The sequence below is a fragment of the Sturnus vulgaris genome, chromosome 7 (assembly GCF_052056855.1).
Source record: "Sturnus vulgaris isolate bStuVul1 chromosome 7, bStuVul1.hap1, whole genome shotgun sequence".
Lineage (NCBI taxonomy): Eukaryota > Metazoa > Chordata > Aves > Passeriformes > Sturnidae > Sturnus > Sturnus vulgaris.
Window position 1 is genome coordinate 4,544,465 of NC_142249.1, and position 16,295 is coordinate 4,560,759.

At 55.4% G+C, this 16,295-nt stretch overlaps 1 protein-coding gene and 14 non-coding genes across 15 annotated transcripts; 6 read left to right on the top strand and 9 right to left on the bottom strand.

The window, feature by feature from the left end:
* Positions 1 to 1,239: 1,239 nt before the first annotated feature.
* On the bottom strand, positions 1,240 to 16,105 carry LOC106861481 (feather keratin 4-like). Its single transcript, XM_088167608.1, has 2 exons — positions 15,982 to 16,105; positions 1,240 to 4,818 (listed from the first exon to the last, which is right to left on the bottom strand). The coding sequence occupies exon 2, from the start codon at positions 1,938 to 1,940 to the stop codon at positions 1,656 to 1,658; it is 285 nt and encodes a 94-aa protein (XP_088023734.1). The 5' UTR covers positions 1,941 to 4,818; positions 15,982 to 16,105; the 3' UTR covers positions 1,240 to 1,655.
* On the bottom strand, positions 6,668 to 6,749 carry TRNAS-GCU (transfer RNA serine (anticodon GCU)). The gene has a single exon. It is a non-coding gene; the product is annotated as a tRNA-Ser (tRNA).
* Positions 7,324 to 7,397, bottom strand: TRNAT-AGU (transfer RNA threonine (anticodon AGU)). The gene has a single exon. It is a non-coding gene; the product is annotated as a tRNA-Thr (tRNA).
* On the bottom strand, positions 7,994 to 8,065 carry TRNAA-UGC (transfer RNA alanine (anticodon UGC)). Its single transcript has one exon. It is a non-coding gene; the product is annotated as a tRNA-Ala (tRNA).
* Positions 8,403 to 8,474, bottom strand: TRNAP-AGG (transfer RNA proline (anticodon AGG)). Its single transcript has one exon. It is a non-coding gene; the product is annotated as a tRNA-Pro (tRNA).
* TRNAS-CGA (transfer RNA serine (anticodon CGA)) lies at positions 8,718 to 8,799 on the top strand. Its single transcript has one exon. It is a non-coding gene; the product is annotated as a tRNA-Ser (tRNA).
* TRNAP-AGG (transfer RNA proline (anticodon AGG)) lies at positions 10,198 to 10,269 on the top strand. Its single transcript has one exon. It is a non-coding gene; the product is annotated as a tRNA-Pro (tRNA).
* TRNAP-CGG (transfer RNA proline (anticodon CGG)) lies at positions 10,846 to 10,917 on the bottom strand. Its single transcript has one exon. It is a non-coding gene; the product is annotated as a tRNA-Pro (tRNA).
* Positions 12,053 to 12,124, top strand: TRNAA-CGC (transfer RNA alanine (anticodon CGC)). Its single transcript has one exon. It is a non-coding gene; the product is annotated as a tRNA-Ala (tRNA).
* On the bottom strand, positions 12,668 to 12,749 carry TRNAS-UGA (transfer RNA serine (anticodon UGA)). The gene has a single exon. It is a non-coding gene; the product is annotated as a tRNA-Ser (tRNA).
* TRNAS-CGA (transfer RNA serine (anticodon CGA)) lies at positions 14,206 to 14,287 on the bottom strand. The gene has a single exon. It is a non-coding gene; the product is annotated as a tRNA-Ser (tRNA).
* Positions 14,531 to 14,602, top strand: TRNAP-AGG (transfer RNA proline (anticodon AGG)). Its single transcript has one exon. It is a non-coding gene; the product is annotated as a tRNA-Pro (tRNA).
* TRNAS-GCU (transfer RNA serine (anticodon GCU)) lies at positions 15,601 to 15,682 on the bottom strand. The gene has a single exon. It is a non-coding gene; the product is annotated as a tRNA-Ser (tRNA).
* Positions 15,827 to 15,899, top strand: TRNAM-CAU (transfer RNA methionine (anticodon CAU)). Its single transcript has one exon. It is a non-coding gene; the product is annotated as a tRNA-Met (tRNA).
* A 106-nt stretch (positions 16,106 to 16,211) lies between the features above and the next one.
* On the top strand, positions 16,212 to 16,293 carry TRNAS-GCU (transfer RNA serine (anticodon GCU)). Its single transcript has one exon. It is a non-coding gene; the product is annotated as a tRNA-Ser (tRNA).
* The last annotated feature ends 2 nt before the right edge of the window (positions 16,294 to 16,295 follow it).

Here is a 16,295-nt window from a genome sequence, read left to right on the forward strand (position 1 = left end):
GGAGACAGAGTCCCCAGACCCTCGGGATAGGAAGCCGTGGAAGGCACCAAGGTCATCATTTCCCTGTCTGCACTAAGACACCACAATTTTCAAGTCAAATCAAGGAGCTGTGTAGATTTTTGGAGACATTGGATTTTCGGAAAAAACAAAATATGTATAACCTCACCAGTGGAGTCATTCGGTGCAAAGCTACATAAAAAATGTCATTATTCTGTCCACTTGCTCCCTCCCGGACTGTTCTGTGCAGCAGGCTTGAGGAAGGCAGCTGCACAAGGCCCAGAGACCTAGAGCTTCCCAACAAAACTTTTTCTGGAATTCCAAAGCTTTCTGTAATTTTTTATTCAAAATTTTGCATCCTATCTCTACAGACAATTTCCAGAGCTGGGATAAAAAATATCTGAGCAGTCCATGGAAGAAGGAAACCTCCCTTCTCCTGGTGCCCTGGCCACTGAGCAATTGCCATGTAAATTTTCTCAAAATTAGGAGCACCTCTGGGAAGGTCTTCTGGGCAATAAAACTGGTTGAGCTTGGTCAAAGGCTTTTCATGACCAATAGGCTTTCAAGCTCAGCATAATCTCTCATTACCAATTCTCACAAGCTTTATTCAAATACTCCTATTCCTCCTTCCATCAATTGAAAAGGTTCTGCCTGATGAACCATAGCATCTTAAAAAGAGGCTTTACTCAATTCATGACATCTTCAGAGACTCCAGTGTCCCCTATCCATAAAGCAACTATTGTCTGTTCTTTTTTCACTCTTCGCTGTCATCCATTACACATAGGGCGAGCTTGGCATAGGAAGCCCATCCAAAGGAGCCCATCTCCCAAGAATCCCACTTCTACCTTTTTTTCCTGATTCCATATCCACCCTCCTTAGCTCAGCCCGCCCCCCCGCCCCCCCCCCCCCCCCCCAATCGCTGCAAAATGTAGGGTAAATGCCATTTTTCATGTCAAACCTTCACATTTCCAGCTTCCCGAGGAAACAGGCAATGAAGTCCGCTCCTGCGGGAATTCCTCCCTGAGCAGGTGCTTGCTATGGGGCAGGAGGAGAGATTTCCAGGATGAGAAAGTTGCCTTGAGACTGGTGTGGCAAACTACACACTTCTGTCAGCACAGGGAAGAGCTGGGCAGCAGAAATCCCCATTTCATGTAAAAAACAAACCTTCCCGGCAGCTACAAGCTGCTCCAGAGGAGGTCACCCCTCCAGGCTCCCGAACAAGGAACAACAGAAGACTCAGGCTACGATGTAGCAAGTCTTTAATTAGCAGAAATTGAACCAGTTCAGAGTACAAGTGCATTTCCAGAGCTCAATAAAGAAATGGATAAAACCCGCTTTGGGACAAGCTGATCCCTACAAGGTGTCCCCTTGCCCCACCACCCCTGAATATCATCTGCCATCTACAGCCTGCTAGAAGCACTTATTGCCCAGCCAGCAGCAAATGCCGTGTAGAACATGGAAATACAAAGACTTAGATAAAGGTGTACAGAGGCATGGTCCGGAGCGACAAGCTCGCACAGCTCCCATCCTCCTGGGGCAACTGCTGCGAAACCCAGGGGCATCTTCTTAGTCCTCTTCCCCAGTCTTGGTGGCGTGCTTCCCTTGCCCTTCCCGACCACGCCGCTGGCACGAGCAGAAAGGAGCCCGCCGGGCACACTCTACAGCCCGGTGCCCAGGCACAGCAGCCCCGCCTTGCCCAGCCCCCGGGAGCCCACGGGGACGCCGCAGTAGCGCAGGTAGCTCCCGACCGCCGCCGACGCCGTGGAGCCCACCGTGGTGTTCTGCGGGAAGGAGCTGAGGATGGGCCCGGGCAGCGTGACCACGACCGTGGGCGGCTGGATGAAGGCAGTGGAGTCCCCGCAGCGGCGGAAGCAGGGCTGGTTGCAGCTGGTGGCCAGGGGCCGGGGAGCGCAGGAGGGCAGGCACAGGTCGTAGCAAGGCATGGCTCGGCAAGGGTGCGCACCTGAAAGCCAGAGCCGGCGTGTAAAGGCAAGGCAGGGGCCGGTCTGTTCCTGCTGAGCCCTCTTGCAATACCTCACTTAATAAGAGGCATGGGAGGTCGAGGGTGTTCGGATGGTTTAGAAACGCCAAAAGAAGGCTTTCCCCCGCCTCTCCCCATAAACAGCTCGGGAGAATGAGGGGAGTTTGGTTTGACCTGCAGGTGGTCTGGGAAAGTTGGAGGCACCAGATGCTGGGACCAGAGAACAGACTCACTCCAGCTCTGAGCTGACAGGGAGCTTGTTTTGAGCAAGGCACTCACAAGATGCCGTAATTGAAGGAAAACCCACTTCAGTCAACACGAGGTGAGCCATCCCATCCCAAAATAAAAGGGACCTTTAATGCCCATCCATAAACAGGGACACATCGATCTCTGCAACCCAGGCATGTCCTGTTCTAATTTATTTTTCTCCTTCACACGGAAAATCGTGCAGGATTCTACTGATTATATGGTTGCAAACCCTGTAAGCCCTGCATCCTGCAACCCCTTGCACTCTTCATTTTGGGGCAGAAATACACCCTTTCCTGATGTCCTGTGCAGCTGCAATGGAGGAGGGAGGGGTGGGGAAGGGGATGGAGCCCATCTCGACTTACCCAGGTGGATGTAGCAGTGGCGGCAGCAGCAGCAGCTGGAGCAGGTGCTGGGGCCAAGCACTTTCCCCACAGTTTTATAGGGTGGCCCAGACCCCCAGGGGAGTGGGTGCGTGCCTTGCGCCTGAAAGTGCCCAACAACCAGCAGTTTTCTCCTGGAAAGCTCACCCGACTGATTAAACAGTTCCCTCTTTCATCTCTCATGTTTTGCTTCCATGTAATACTGAGTAAGATTGAAATGATTTGGGCTACAGGCATTAATTACCTTCCTTCCTAAGGCCAAGGGACATTTTAGGTCTTTATGCCACCGGGCAGGAGAGTGTTTCAGCAGAATTTAGGGCAGACATATCCCCAGCTTCTTCTCAGCACGACCAATTCAGCTGCCTGGTGCACCTGAGGTGAGACCAGGGATGTAAACTGAATGTAAGGAACATCTATTTGGACTGAAATCCTGTGCCAGGAGTCTCATGGATGGCAGGAAAGCTGCGGGGCTGTAGGAGTGAGGATATGAACAACGTGGACACAGGGATCTGACCTAGCCCAGCATGAGCAATTTGTTATGGGTTTGGATGCACTTAGAGGATTTTCCTTTTTTTTTTTTTTGTTGTAATTCCTCACACCTGGGGTATGAGTCCTGCTTGGAAGGCACATCAGATTTTAAAACAAAGTGATCATGGGCTCTGAAGTCCACCCCCACAGGTGACACACACCTACACTGGCTGATTTTGTGCAGGGAGTTGACTTCCAAGAGCCCTTCCATCACGCTCTTCAGATAGGGTAGTAGCAGTGAGCCAGAAGGTCACAGGTGCCCTTCCTCGTGATGGAGTGACATCGTCAAGACAGGGTTAATTACAGTAATTACAGGCTGTGGTGTGACAGCTGATCGCTCTGCTGGAAGCCTGTTAGCTACTAAACATCCAGACATCCCAACCTGCACTTAAACATGAATCACCCTCACAACAGGGAGAGGGACTTGCTGATGTCGTTGAGCTCTAGGGGCAAGGAAAGTTTGAAAAAGGCTTTTCATTTCACACCAGCGGAGCCCATTTGACGGAACAAACATCTCCTACCCTGGGATAAACCCTGACAGTACCGTGACACATGTACTATGGGTGTGTGGGGTTGTCAGCATCCTGTTAAAGACGTGCCTTGTGGGGCTTTTGGGGTCATTTGAGTTCTTGAGATGACTTGGCCATGATGGATTGCACAGAATGGTCCCTAGTAACTCCTCTCTGCCCTGTCTGTCAGGGCAACAAAGCCTTCCCAAGGTTCTGGGGTCAAACTCAACTATTTTTTAACATCATTCTGGAAGGGGAAAAAGGAAATCAGGTTTTCCAAGGTTCAGCAGAGGACATGGGCTTCAGGGAGAACCAACCTGGCAGCTCATGGAGTAAGGCAGGACACTGTGGGTTCATCATTCATAATCTCCTAAATGATGACTTGGCAAGCAGGAAAAGATGAGGTTTTAGTTTAAGCTTTACTGTGCTGCTTTTTGCACCACTCTTGAATAATAAATTGGTACCACAAGTGCACTTTGGACCCACAGCCTGAGAATTAAACCTCTCTTCTACCAGTCTGGTTTTCTTTCCCTTCATTAATCAATTTATTTTTTTCTTGTTTCGGTTTGGTTTTTTGGGTTTTGTTTTTGTTTTTGTTTTTTTTGGTTGTTTGGGGGGTGTTTTTTGTGCCTCTGTGGCTCTTCCTAGGTGACTCCCTTCCAGGCTTCCAGGCACAGGGTGGAAAGCCTCACTGTGTGTTTCAGTTTTGAAATCCAGTTTAACCACTTGAGGTTCTGCTCACATTGGACCATCATGTCCCAGAATAATATCTGTGGATGTAGTGATGCTTGGGATAAATGCAATGGGGCACTCAGAGGGGGAATGCTGCCAAATGTGAGCCGATCTGTGGACTGAAACAAATCCTTTTCCTAGACAAGACAGCAGGGGAAACAAAAGGTGCATGTTAGGAAGTTAAAATAATGAGATTTGTGTAATGACTGAATTTTTTTTAAAAGGAAAACAATAGGGGAAAGGGCAGATATTTGGGAGATAAACAAAGATTGAATTTTCCAATCTGTATTCATTTCAGGAATGAGCACTTTCCACTTGAGATGTGACTTTCTCTGGAGGAACCTCAAATCTGAGAAAATTTCACCAAATCAAACATGTCAGATCCATTTTCTTAACTTCTGCATGGATCCAGGATGTGTGGCCATCTCAGTCCTGCTTCTTCCTGCAGATAAGGACATGAAAAATATGGCCCAGGATCAATAATCCGTGTGTTTCCCTTCCTTCACCAGCCCAAGCAGCACATTGCAACTCTAATTTCCCCACTTTGCATTTTCATTTCCAACAACCCAAGGGCTGAATGTGTCTGAGACTGGCTGGAGGGCGGAAGCTCCCCCCTGTCCTAAAATTTCTCCTGAAAGCCAAAGGCAAGGGCACATCTTAGAGCAGCAACAGGCCTAGAGAATCCCATCTCCAAGGAATGTCTGCATGGAGGGTGCTCACCCAGGGCTTGCCTCCCAGCAGCAGGATAGTCAGGGACCACTCCTAGATGGCTGATGGATGAGTAGGACACCCCAGTGCCAGGAGGCAGAATCCTGATGCAGCCAGATCCAGGCACGGAGCATCCTGGCTTCCTGTGTCCTTTCCAGGGCAGACTCGGGATGCTCCAGGGCCACCGTGTGCAGCGCAGGGAGCGGAGCCCAGCTGGTGCCACTGGGGAGAGCCTGGCTCCAGCTGCCAGGCGCTGTCCCGGGGCTGCAGATGAGCCAGTTCCATGCTGCCACAGGATCTCTGTAATTGCCGGGTCCCTGGGTGAGCTGACGCCCCACAGCACCACCCACAGTGGCACATTCCCTTCAGGAGGACTTGTCACCACTCACCAGGACAGGGATGTGTGTGCTAGAGCAGGGTTGAAGGGTGTCCCAAGGGAATCAGTGGGGATCCTCTGCTGGCTTCCTGTGCCCTGCAAGTCCCAGGTCCCGTGCTCTGACAGCAATCTCCCTGCCATGCACTGCCATACCCCTGCACTCACCACCCCAGCCCATTTCACCATCTCCAGCTGCAAGCTGGTGTCTCTCCAGGGCTGGACCCAAACCCAAGCATTTTTCCCGGGAAATCTCCTACAGATCTCTTGCAGGGCACCTGGCTTTCCAGGCAATGACATCCCCCTTTTCTGGCGTGGCAGAGCTGGCCAAGCACCACAGAATCTCATGGCAGTGGAATGGGATGGGGCTGGTGTTTCCCTGCAGCCTGGTCATGGCTTCTGGCTCAGGAGACACTGATGGAGGGAAGCAGCTCTTCACTGGTTCCCAGGGACATCTCCCCAAGGCGTGGAAGGAAATGTAGCCATAGGCAAGGTCAAAAAGGTGTGGGCAGCTAAGCCTGAGCATCCTTATCCTTGCCTTGAAGCCATGGCATTGCTTGGCCACATCCTCATCAGCGGAGAGGAGTAGAGGAGAGAAGGGAAGGCAGTGGCAAGACTGGCACGATGCCTTTCCCCAGGTGCCTCAAAGCATGGACACTGCCAAATGCAGGACTTTCCTCTCTGAGAGACCATTGAGATTCCAGAGGCAGTTTTACCTCTTTCCTCTTCATCTTGCAATAGGTCACGCTCTCCTATCTCCAGGAATCTCCACTGTGAGCACTGCTCCAGGCACAGGAGGGAGCTGCCAGCGCCCAGCAGGTCTGCCATCCCCAGAACAAGCACCTCTGGGACACGGCAGAGACGTCCAGGGTGGCTTTTGGCTCCCATCGGCATCCCTGGAGATGCCCAGTGCTCACCTTCCCTGCCTACAGTTCAGTCTCCCTGCCTACAGTTCAGTCTCCCTGGAGAAGAGGCGATGGGATGGCAGGAGAGAGGCTGGCAGGTGGGCTCTGGCACCCTGCTCCCATGGGACATTGCACAAAAGGGACACGCCAGTCCCTGAGCCCCCAGGAGCAGGTTCAGCCCGCGGGAGTAGCAGTCCAGGGGCAGACGTGATGTGTGTTTGACGCAGCAGAGCAAAACACGGAGAGCAGGATACTGAGCGGGCTGCACCAAAAAATCTGCTTCAGGAGAGGGGTACCAGGGCACCCGACGAGGATGGGATTCGAACCCACGCGTGCAGAGCACAATGGATTAGCAGTCCATCGCCTTAACCACTCGGCCACCTCGTCTCCTTCGGTGAGATCTTTTTTTAGCAAAATTTTTTTTGTCTTTTTGCCCACAGACAGCAATACTGGAGCTGGCTTTTTCAAGGTGTCCTTTGGTGACCAAGGCTGGACAGGCAGAGCCCTGGCAGTCCCTGTCACAGCGGGGCAGGGACACAAGCAAGCATTTGTGATTTATTTGACCCTCTCCCCGTTCCCTTCTGTGTTCATGGGGTGGCAAAGGCTAACGTGACACTATTGCCATGAAAACGCGTGCACCAGGCATCTCCACTACTCACCCACATCCAACCTGTGTCCAGAGGCTTTTACTACATGATTCGGGACCAGCTGTGCAAAGTAATTGGGAAGATGGTGGGGGTCCAGACAGCATCTAATGTATCTCTAATCTCCCAAATTCCCTGGTTTCTGGAAACAGTTTAGGCCATCTCTCCAAAGTGAGGTGAGAAGGGAGAGGAAGCAGAAGGAAAAATTTTACCTCCAGAATAGAGTCACGGGCGACAGAGTACTGGGGACTGACAGTGCTCAGAGCAGGACAAAGACCCCCAGTTAGGGACAAGGAGGAAAAATAGCCTCCAGGCTGAGGCACCACTGGGAGTCGAACCCAGGATCTCCTGTTTACTAGACAGGCGCTTTGACCAGCTGAGCCATGGCGCCCACGGCCCTCCTACAATGGGTGCTTGTTAAAACACCTGACCCTCTGCCCACGTCCCTGACCATATGTCCCGCACTGTTGCCCCAGATTTGGAGTTCCCTGGCTGCAAACCCCATCTCTTTTTTGCTGCTAGGAACACTCCTAGTGTTGACCAAAATCCCTGGCACAGAGAGCCCAACACATCCTGTAAGCATCCTGTTTGGGTTTGGGGGTCCCCAGGTCATACAGGGACATACTGCCCCTCCCCTTGCCCTGGCAGAGTTGTGCCACCTACCACCCTACATTGCCCTGTGGTGACAGCCTCAGTCTCATCTCCCTCTCTGGCTGCTTCCACCTCAGCACCAATGGCCACCCAAAGAGAGTTGTCACCCCAAGAGACACCATGAACCCCGTGGGGAAGGGACACTGGGTGCCTCCACGTTCCACAGCAGCTGGGTAGGGAGGGCAATCTCCACGGGCATTTCCTTGCTGCCTGCCTTGGGATACCAGGAGGCAATGGCAGGTCAGCCGCAGCCCTGGGGATTTTTTTGTGGGGGGATGTGCGGGTGTCTGGCTGCCCTGCATCCAGCAGGGAGGAGTCTGGAGAGGCAAAAGGACATGGAGATGCTGGGGGTCGATCCCAGGGCCTCTTGCATGCAAAGCAAGCGCTCTCCCGCTGAGCTACATCCCCCTGCCACAGCCTCTACCCTGGCGTTCTCCTTTCTCCGGGAAAATGGCTGTGTCTGCTGCTTTCCCGGGCTGCTCAAGCTGGGGAAAGGGGCTTCAGGGCTTTACAGGCACTGAGGATCCCTGAGGCGTGAGTGGGCTGGCGAGGGGGTTGGAAGAGGGGGAATAACTGTGGGGCAGAGGAGGGAGGTGATTTTGCAGGCGCAGAGGCCATGCAGGGGCCAAGTGTAGGTGTGCCAAGTGAGTGTGGGCCGGCTGCAGTAGTGGCCGGGGCAGAGGTGACGAGTGGGAATGTGAGGGGCACGTTTGCAGTGTGCCGAGATGTGGACGTGGTAAAAGAAGGGCTCGTCCGGGATTTGAACCCGGGACCTCTCGCACCCTAAGCGAGAATCATACCCCTAGACCAACGAGCCGGGGTGCGCAGCCCCTCCCGCGCCCTTCCCTCCACCGCCCCGCTCCAAACGCGGCGCGGACGCCGCTGCCCGGGACCACGGCCCGCGCCCGCAGCCCCGCCGCCACACTGCGCCATCAGCGCTGCGCACACGCCACCCCCAGACATCCCGGACACCCGCACTCCGCACTCCCGCACGCTCACCCGCACCCCGCGTCGCTGCCTGCTCCGCTGGCACGGCTCTGAGCCCGCCACGGGGCTCGGGGCTGTGATGGCCGAGGGGTGAAGGCGTTGGACTCGAAATCCAATAGGGGTTCCCTGCGCAGGTTCGAATCCTGCTCACAGCGACAGGTTTTACCGAATGCCCTAATATCCCCCCACGGGGGTCCCGGGAGGAGCTGATATGGGAGTGTCATGAACAGCCAGAGCACCCTCAGCCCTATCCCTCTCTTCTCCCTCTGGAGCAACTCAGTGCCCCAGGCAGAAACTTTGGTAGTCCCAGGATTCTCCAGGTTTTGCCGACCAGAGTTGGAACATGTCCCCAGAACGCTGCATTCATTGCCCCTCATAGCCCTGTCCCACATCCCTGGGTGAGCAGTGCACCCTGCCTCATCAGTCTGGGTGTTCAATTCTTGTTTTGGGTGCAAGGTCCTGGATTCAACTCTTGGATGAATCTGCCTATTGGGCATCCCCTACCCTCCTCCTTCTGAGCTGCTCCCCCCAGCATCGATGTTCACCCCAAGAGACACCCTGAACCCTGTGGGTAAGTTTAAAAAAGGCCTCCTATGCCCTGGAGCCTCCAGGCAGGGTAGGGGAAGAGCCATGAGATTTTTATACAGCCTTGGGATGCCAGGACACAGCACCAGGCCTTTCCTGGGCAGCTCTGTCAGCCCCGCAACCAGCAGGGAGGGGGTAGAGAAGGCAAAAGGACATGGAGGTGCTGGGAGCTGATCTGAGCTACATCCGTCTCCTCCAGCAGCATCTTGCTGCTAGTCCTTTGGAGTCCGAATGCAGCCAGCCAGGAAAGGTCACCATCAGCACTGGACATGGTGGGTGGCCAAAAGTAAGGGCTCGTCTAAGACTTGAATCCAGGAAATCTTGCACCCATAGCAAGAATCATACCCCTAGAACAACGAGCCAGGGCCCAGCCCCTCTGTTCCTCACTCTGCATCACCCAGACCCTTCTGGGGGCTCGGGAGCAGACGGGGCTCTGTATGGCCTCTCACACTCTGGGAGCAGGGAGGTGCCTCTTGCTGTGGCCATGAGATGCCAGGTCCAGCACCTCCCACCCCCAGCACGTCTTTTTTCCCCCAAAGCCCCTCATTAGCCATTTGCAGCAGTTGCAATGTGCAGTGCTTTTTCTGCCACCTTTCTCCATGGAGCATCCTGCAAAGACGATCCCATGTGAGCAGTGCTTGTCCTCAGTAGCAGCAAATGGCTGTGTCTGTGTGCCAGGGGCTGTCCGTGCATGGGGGCCCTTTGCTGTTTGTCCATGGGGTCCCGCAGTGGTGGGGAGGTAGAGGTAAGGGGGGAGTAGAGTGAGGAGTGTGGGAAGTGTGAGTTGGTGGCGTGTGTGAGGTGTGGAAGGGTTGTAAAGGGTTGTACGCATTGTGTCCGTGTGCAGGCAGGGCCCCTTGCAGCAGCGTGTGCATGGAGCGGCGTTTGGCGGGCACTGGGGAAGTGTCCGGGGTGTCCCGGGCCAGAGGGCGCCGGGGGAGGGGGGGGCGGGAGAAGCTGCGCACCGCGGCTCGTTGGTCTAGGGGTATGATTCTCGCTTAGGGTGCGAGAGGTCCCGGGTTCAAATCCCGGACGAGCCCTTCTTTTGGGCACCCAGCGCCCCGCTGCCACCCAGCTGGTGCCCCGAGCACCGGTGGTCACCGCAAGAGACACCATGAACCCCGTGGGGAAGGGACACTGGGAGCCTCCACGTTCCACAGCAGCTGGGTAGGGAGGGCAATCTCCACGGGCATTTCCTTGCTGTCTGCCTTGGGATACCAGGAGGCAATGGCAGGTCAGGCGTGGCCACAGGCAGCCCTAGGGATTTTTTTTGTGGGGGGATGTGCGGGTGTCTGGCTGCCCTGCATCCAGCAGGGAGGAGTCTGGAGAGGCAAAAGGACATGGAGATGCTGGGGGTGGATCCCAGGGTCTCTTGCATGCAAAGCAAGCGCTCTCCTGCTGAGCTACATCCCGCTGTGCAAGACCAAGGGCGGTTGGCCAAGTCCCTTAGGCTACACTCCACCCTCCCCGCTGCTGCTTCCAAAGCGCTCCTCCTGTTTTAGGGAGCTGGCCACCCAAAACACTGTGCCCATCCCTGCCGTACAGCCACTGCTTCCTGCCTTCCCACCCCCTGCCCTAGCCTGACCACATTCCAAGGCACGTGGGTGCCCAAAATAGGGCTCGTCCGGGAGTTGAACCCGGGACCTCTCGCACCCGAAGCGAGAATCATACCCCTAGACCAACGAGCCCGCTGGTATTGCGGAGCAGAAAACCCTTTTTTCACTTCGAGTACCCACAGACCTGCCTGGGGTGAGATGGGACCTGTGGGAGGGAGCTTTCTTTGCCTCTGACGAATGGTCACCGTTGAAAGATCACCTTTATTCTTCCCCAGCTGTGGAGATGTCACCTGGGCATATGTAGCAGGTTGCTCTGCCTTAAATGAGGGCAACAACTCAAACAATGCTCTATTTCCCAAACTGTCAGTTTTAAATGAAGAAAATGGGGTCACGTTGCTTTTGGTATTGAATAAAGCTGAAACCAGCCTGACTCATCAATCCCAAATTTAAACATTCTGATAGTGAGATGAAGATATAGTAGAACTGGTAAAATACCAGGATAAAGGAACAAACAAGTAATATTACTGATAACTTTATGAAAGCTGTTGAGCAGGCACAGCTGGCCTGGACATATCTTGCTCACAGTCCATCCTTTTATACTATAAAAGTATAAAAGTCCCAAATTTGAATGCAGGGTTTTCTGACAGATCCTTTCTTGAAGTGTATGTGTGGAGATTCTCCCCTGGAGTGGGGACACTCCTCAAGGTCACTCCTTAAGGCTGAGCCAAAGAGATTTGCCCTTAGTCATTGGTCTGGGTGAGAAACATCAACCTCTACTTAATAATTGGTTTTGGTAGCTTTAACACGTTTTCTTTAATAGAATTGCTTCAATATTCCTTCACAGTGCACTATATTGTAACAGTTGTTATAGTGCCTATATTGTGTAGTAAATAATTCTGATTAAGATCTTTTTTGTCTAATCATCATAATAAATAATATATATATGTGTATCTGCTTTATTTTTAATCCTGCAGGATAAAGCTGTATAAAGCTTCTACTACACCTATACAATATTTTAGAGATGAACCACTGATGAAGTCTGCAGCTAAGGTTGGATCCAGCCACACGCAGACTCCTCTTGGAAAAGTTTAGAAAGCCAGGGGTTCCTCTCTGCACCTCATGATTCAGTGGGAGTTTCTAAATTTCATCTGAAGCTCCCACTCTGCCCAGCACAGCATGGCTATGGGCTGAACCCCTCTGGTTTTAAAATGGGGCCACGAGGAGCAGAGGGGGTCAGCAAAACGCAGAGGTGTTGAGAGCCCAGACAGGGGATGTAGCTCAGTGGGAGAGCGCTTGCTTCGCATGTAAGAGGTCCTGGGTTCAACCCCCAGCATCTCCAGCTTTTTTTCCCTCTTCAAACCCACTTCCTCCACAGGCCAGTGATGATAAACTCGCATCTACCTCTGGAAGATCTCCCCAAAGGTGGAGGATGCACCATGGCAGAGCTTCCCCCTCAGGGTGCAGTGGCAGCATGACCCCCACTCAGCCGCCCCCCACTGCCCTGGAAGCTCCTTCCCAACCCAAGAGTGGACCAGCCCTGACCATGGCTGAGCTGTGCCTGTGCTCACGGGCACCTGGCAACACCGTGATCCTGGCAGTGATGGGACTATCCTAGCCCAGGGGCTGCACAGCTGGGGAGGCTGCCTGTGCCCTCTGTGCCAGGCAGTGCCTCCCCATCCTTGCCCTGACACCGCAGAGGCCATGCCTAGCCACAGGTGCCCAAAAGTCATCCAGGAGCTGAGCCTAAAAGTCCACAAGCCCACCACTGGCCCAGTGCAAGAGCACTGCACCTTCCCTGTCTACTGCTCTCCAGAGATCAAAAAGCCTGAGGGAAGGGATCACCCTGGGACCCCATCCCCATATGGCTGTGGGTAAAACCTGTCGCTGTGAGCAGGATTCGAACCTGCGCAGGGAATCCCTATTGGATTTCAAGTCCAACGCCTTCACCCCTCGGCCATCACAGCCACTGGTATGCCCTGCTAAGGTGAGGACAGCCCGGCACACCCCACTTTGCCTCAGCTTATGCCATCCCCCGGCCTGGCATGGTGCTCTGCTCAGCCTCAGTACCCACACCTGGAGGGTTGGGAAAAGGGAACATGCAAGGATATTTACTGATGGCTGGAAAAAATTCAGGTGCCTTTGCCATGAGACAGGCAGCACAGGGAAGCATCCTCCAAGGATGCCCAGAGATACAGCAGCTCTCGGAGGGAAAAAGACATGGAGATGCTGGGCGTGAATCCCAGGGCCTCTTGCATGCAAAACAAGTGCTCTCCCGCTGAGCTACATCCCCTTGTGGAAGGCAGGGAGAGGGCCTGGCTGAGTCTCCTCATCCCTGGGGAACACACTGCCAGCCTCGGGGGTCCATCCTGCCCACCCAGCCAGAAAGAGGCACCCGGCCCTCTGTGCTAGGGCCCTGGTTATGCCACAGTCCCATGTGCCAAAGAAGGTAAATGCCCAAAAGGTGAGCTGAATCCAGGATCTCTCACACCTTAAGTGAGAATCATGCTCCAGATCTGTGCCCCAAAATTCTGGGACTTGAGCAGGGTGGCTGATGCTGCCTTTTTCCCCTTGGCAGAGCCTGATACAAGGAAATCCATCTTACAGTGCCCAGGAGTTGGGGCCAGTACTTGTAGGTGTCCATGGTGCTTAAATTCCCTAGATCCAGTGGCCATAGGGCCACGTGGATTATGAAGACAGCCGGGACTCTTGGGCACAACCCTGCCCCTGCACAGGGGCATGTAGCTTCACCGGGAGAGCACTTGCTTTGCATGCAAGAGTCCTTGGAATCAACCTCCAGCATCTCCATGTCCTTTTGCCTCTCCAGATCCCTCCCTGTTGGAGGGGTCCCCCAAGATCCCCCCCAAAAATGCTGGTGCTGTCTGAGGACATGGCAGGCCCAGGAGTGTGGGGGGACAGCAGTGGTGCACAGTGGGTGCCCACACCCCATGCCAGCCCCCTGAGCTGCCACACTCATCCTGCCAGCCCCAAGCTGCAGTGACTGGAGGGGAACAAGGGGAAGACCCCAGAGGGCTCTGTACCTCCAGAGAAAAACAAGACAGGTGCCGAACAAAGGAATGATTCCTCTGGGAGTGAGACCCACGTTTTCTCATACCTGAAGACGGAAACACAGCCCAAACCTGCATTGCTGGGCACCTTGACCCCACTGCCTTGGGCTTGCGTGGGTTCCAACTGGCCCATGGGTAAAAGGAGATAATCCCATCCCCAAGACCCAGGGGTGTCCCAGCTTCTCCTGGTGCTCCAGCCCCTCTGGGACAACAGGATTTCCCCAGGCCCTAGAGCCGGTAGTCCATGGCTCCCTGCCCTACGATGCTACATATTCCCTGAGAACAGGAAAGAAAGGATATGACGCCGTGAATCAACATCACGGGGTCAACTCCCATCCAGACAGGTAAAACCTGTCGCTGTGAGCAGGATTCGAACCTGCGCAGGGAACCCCTATTGGATTTCGAGTCCAACGCCTTCACCCCTCGGCCATCACAGCCCCGAGCCCCGCGGCGGGCTCAGAGCCGTGCCAGCGGAGCAGGCAGCGACGCGGGGTGCGGGTCAGCGTGCGGGAGTGCGGAGTGCGGGTGTCCGGGATGTCTGGGGGTGGCGTGTGCGCAGCGCTGATGGCGCAGTGTGGCGGCGGGGCTGCGGGCGCGGGCCGTGGTCCCGGGCAGCGGCGTCCGCGCCGCGTTTGGAGCGGGGCGGCGGAGGGAAGGGCGCGGGAGGGGCTGCGCACCCCGGCTCGTTGGTCTAGGGGTATGATTCTCGCTTAGGGTGCGAGAGGTCCCGGGTTCAAATCCCGGACGAGCCCTTCTTTTGAGCATCACCACCCTGCTCCCGCCTGGCTGGCGCAGGGCCCGACGGAACCCAGCCATCGACTTTTACCTCTCAGGGACACCTACAGCGCTGGGGCTTTGAGCTTAGCGTGGCACACAGAGGGGCTGTGCCTTGCCCCTGGAGTCCCAAGCCATTGGCCCTGCAGCGTGACCTTATTTTTGAGTTGGCAGTGAGATGGGGATGGGCTGGGAAGGGCTGTGTCTCTGGCCATGGGACACCTCTGCCTCGGCTGGTCAAAGCACCTATCTAGTAAACAGGAATCCTAGATTCGACTTCCAATGCTGCCTGGGTCTGGGAGGCTGCTTTTCCTCCTTGGCCCAAGCTGGGGGCACTGTTAGGGGATCCCCACTGCCCCGTGGGGGCAGTTTGGGTGCACGCTTTTACTTAAGGCTGCTTTCAGGGTCCCCAGGGTCCTCCGCTGGACGTAGCAATGACCAAGGCATCCCTCCCACCCAGGACCTGCTCTTGTCTCTGCCCCATGGGACATGCAAAACTCACAAGAAGCAGCAGGATCTGTTCCCTCGGCTTCGCTGTGCAGCCCATAGCCCACCCTCCAGGCTCCTACTCCTGGGCGGGCTGGCTGGAGGGACCCGGCAGAATCTCAGTATCTTCTCAGGTTGCCCAATGGCAGAATGAGCCACCGGAGAGGGCTAATCCCCTCTGGAGAATCTCCCCGTGGGGAGAAGGGAGCTGTTTGGATCCCTCTCCAGGTAGGTCACCCAGAGCCACACTCACCATCCTCGTGCCAGTTGGGAGCCCTTCCACATAAAGACCGTGGCTGACCATTTAGACACTACGTCAGTTTCTCCTGCCATCCCCTTCCCAAAATCTCCAGGGCAGGGGTGACTTTTGCTCCTGGGGAGGATACAGATGCCAGGGTAGACCAGACATTTCGGGGTACCCTTTCCCCTCCCGCCGAGTCCCCGTGCGCCGCAAGAATGCGAGGTCACCCCGAAGGTGGGAGCAAAAACCCGACGAGGATGGGATTCGAACCCACGCGTGCAGAGCACAATGGATTAGCAGTCCATCGCCTTAACCACTCGGCCACCTCGTCCTGCCGTGGGGGCCTACCGCCCCCTGCCGCGGCTGCCGCAGTCCCTTCCCGCCCTGTCCCGGAGCCTGGCACGGCTCCGGTCCCGGTCCCGGTTCCGTCGCCTGCTCGCCCGCTGGAGGCCCGAGGCAAAGTTCCCATTCCGACGCCCTCTTAGCGCAGTAGGCAGCGCGTCAGTCTCATAATCTGAAGGTCCTGAGTTCGAGCCTCAGAGAGGGCAACGTTTTACGGTTTTTCTGGGGGTTTCCTTTTGTCTCTCCGCGACCATGCGAGGTGGCTCCGCAGTGCGCCCGGACACTTACCGAGGCCTTCTTTTGGCCCCCGCGGCCGGCGGTTTCCACGGGGCCGGACCCTCACGGGCACAGGGCCGAGGGTTTCCACGGGGGCCCGACCCTCACGGGCGTGGGGCGGGCGATTTCCACGGGGGCCGGACCCTCACGGGCGCGGGACCGGCGGTTTCCACGGGGGCCGCACCCTCACGGGCGTGGGGCGGGCCGTCTCCAGGGGTGGAGGAGGGGGCGGCGCGCGGCAGGACGAGGTGGCCGAGTGGTTAAGGCGATGGACTGCTAATCCATTGTGCTCTGCACGCGTGGGTTCGAATCCCACCCTCGTCGAG

Coding starts and splice junctions, on each gene's coding strand:
- LOC106861481 (XM_088167608.1), bottom strand. CDS start 1,940: ATGCCTTGCTACGACCTGTGCCTGCCCTCCTGCGCTCCCCGGCCCCTG.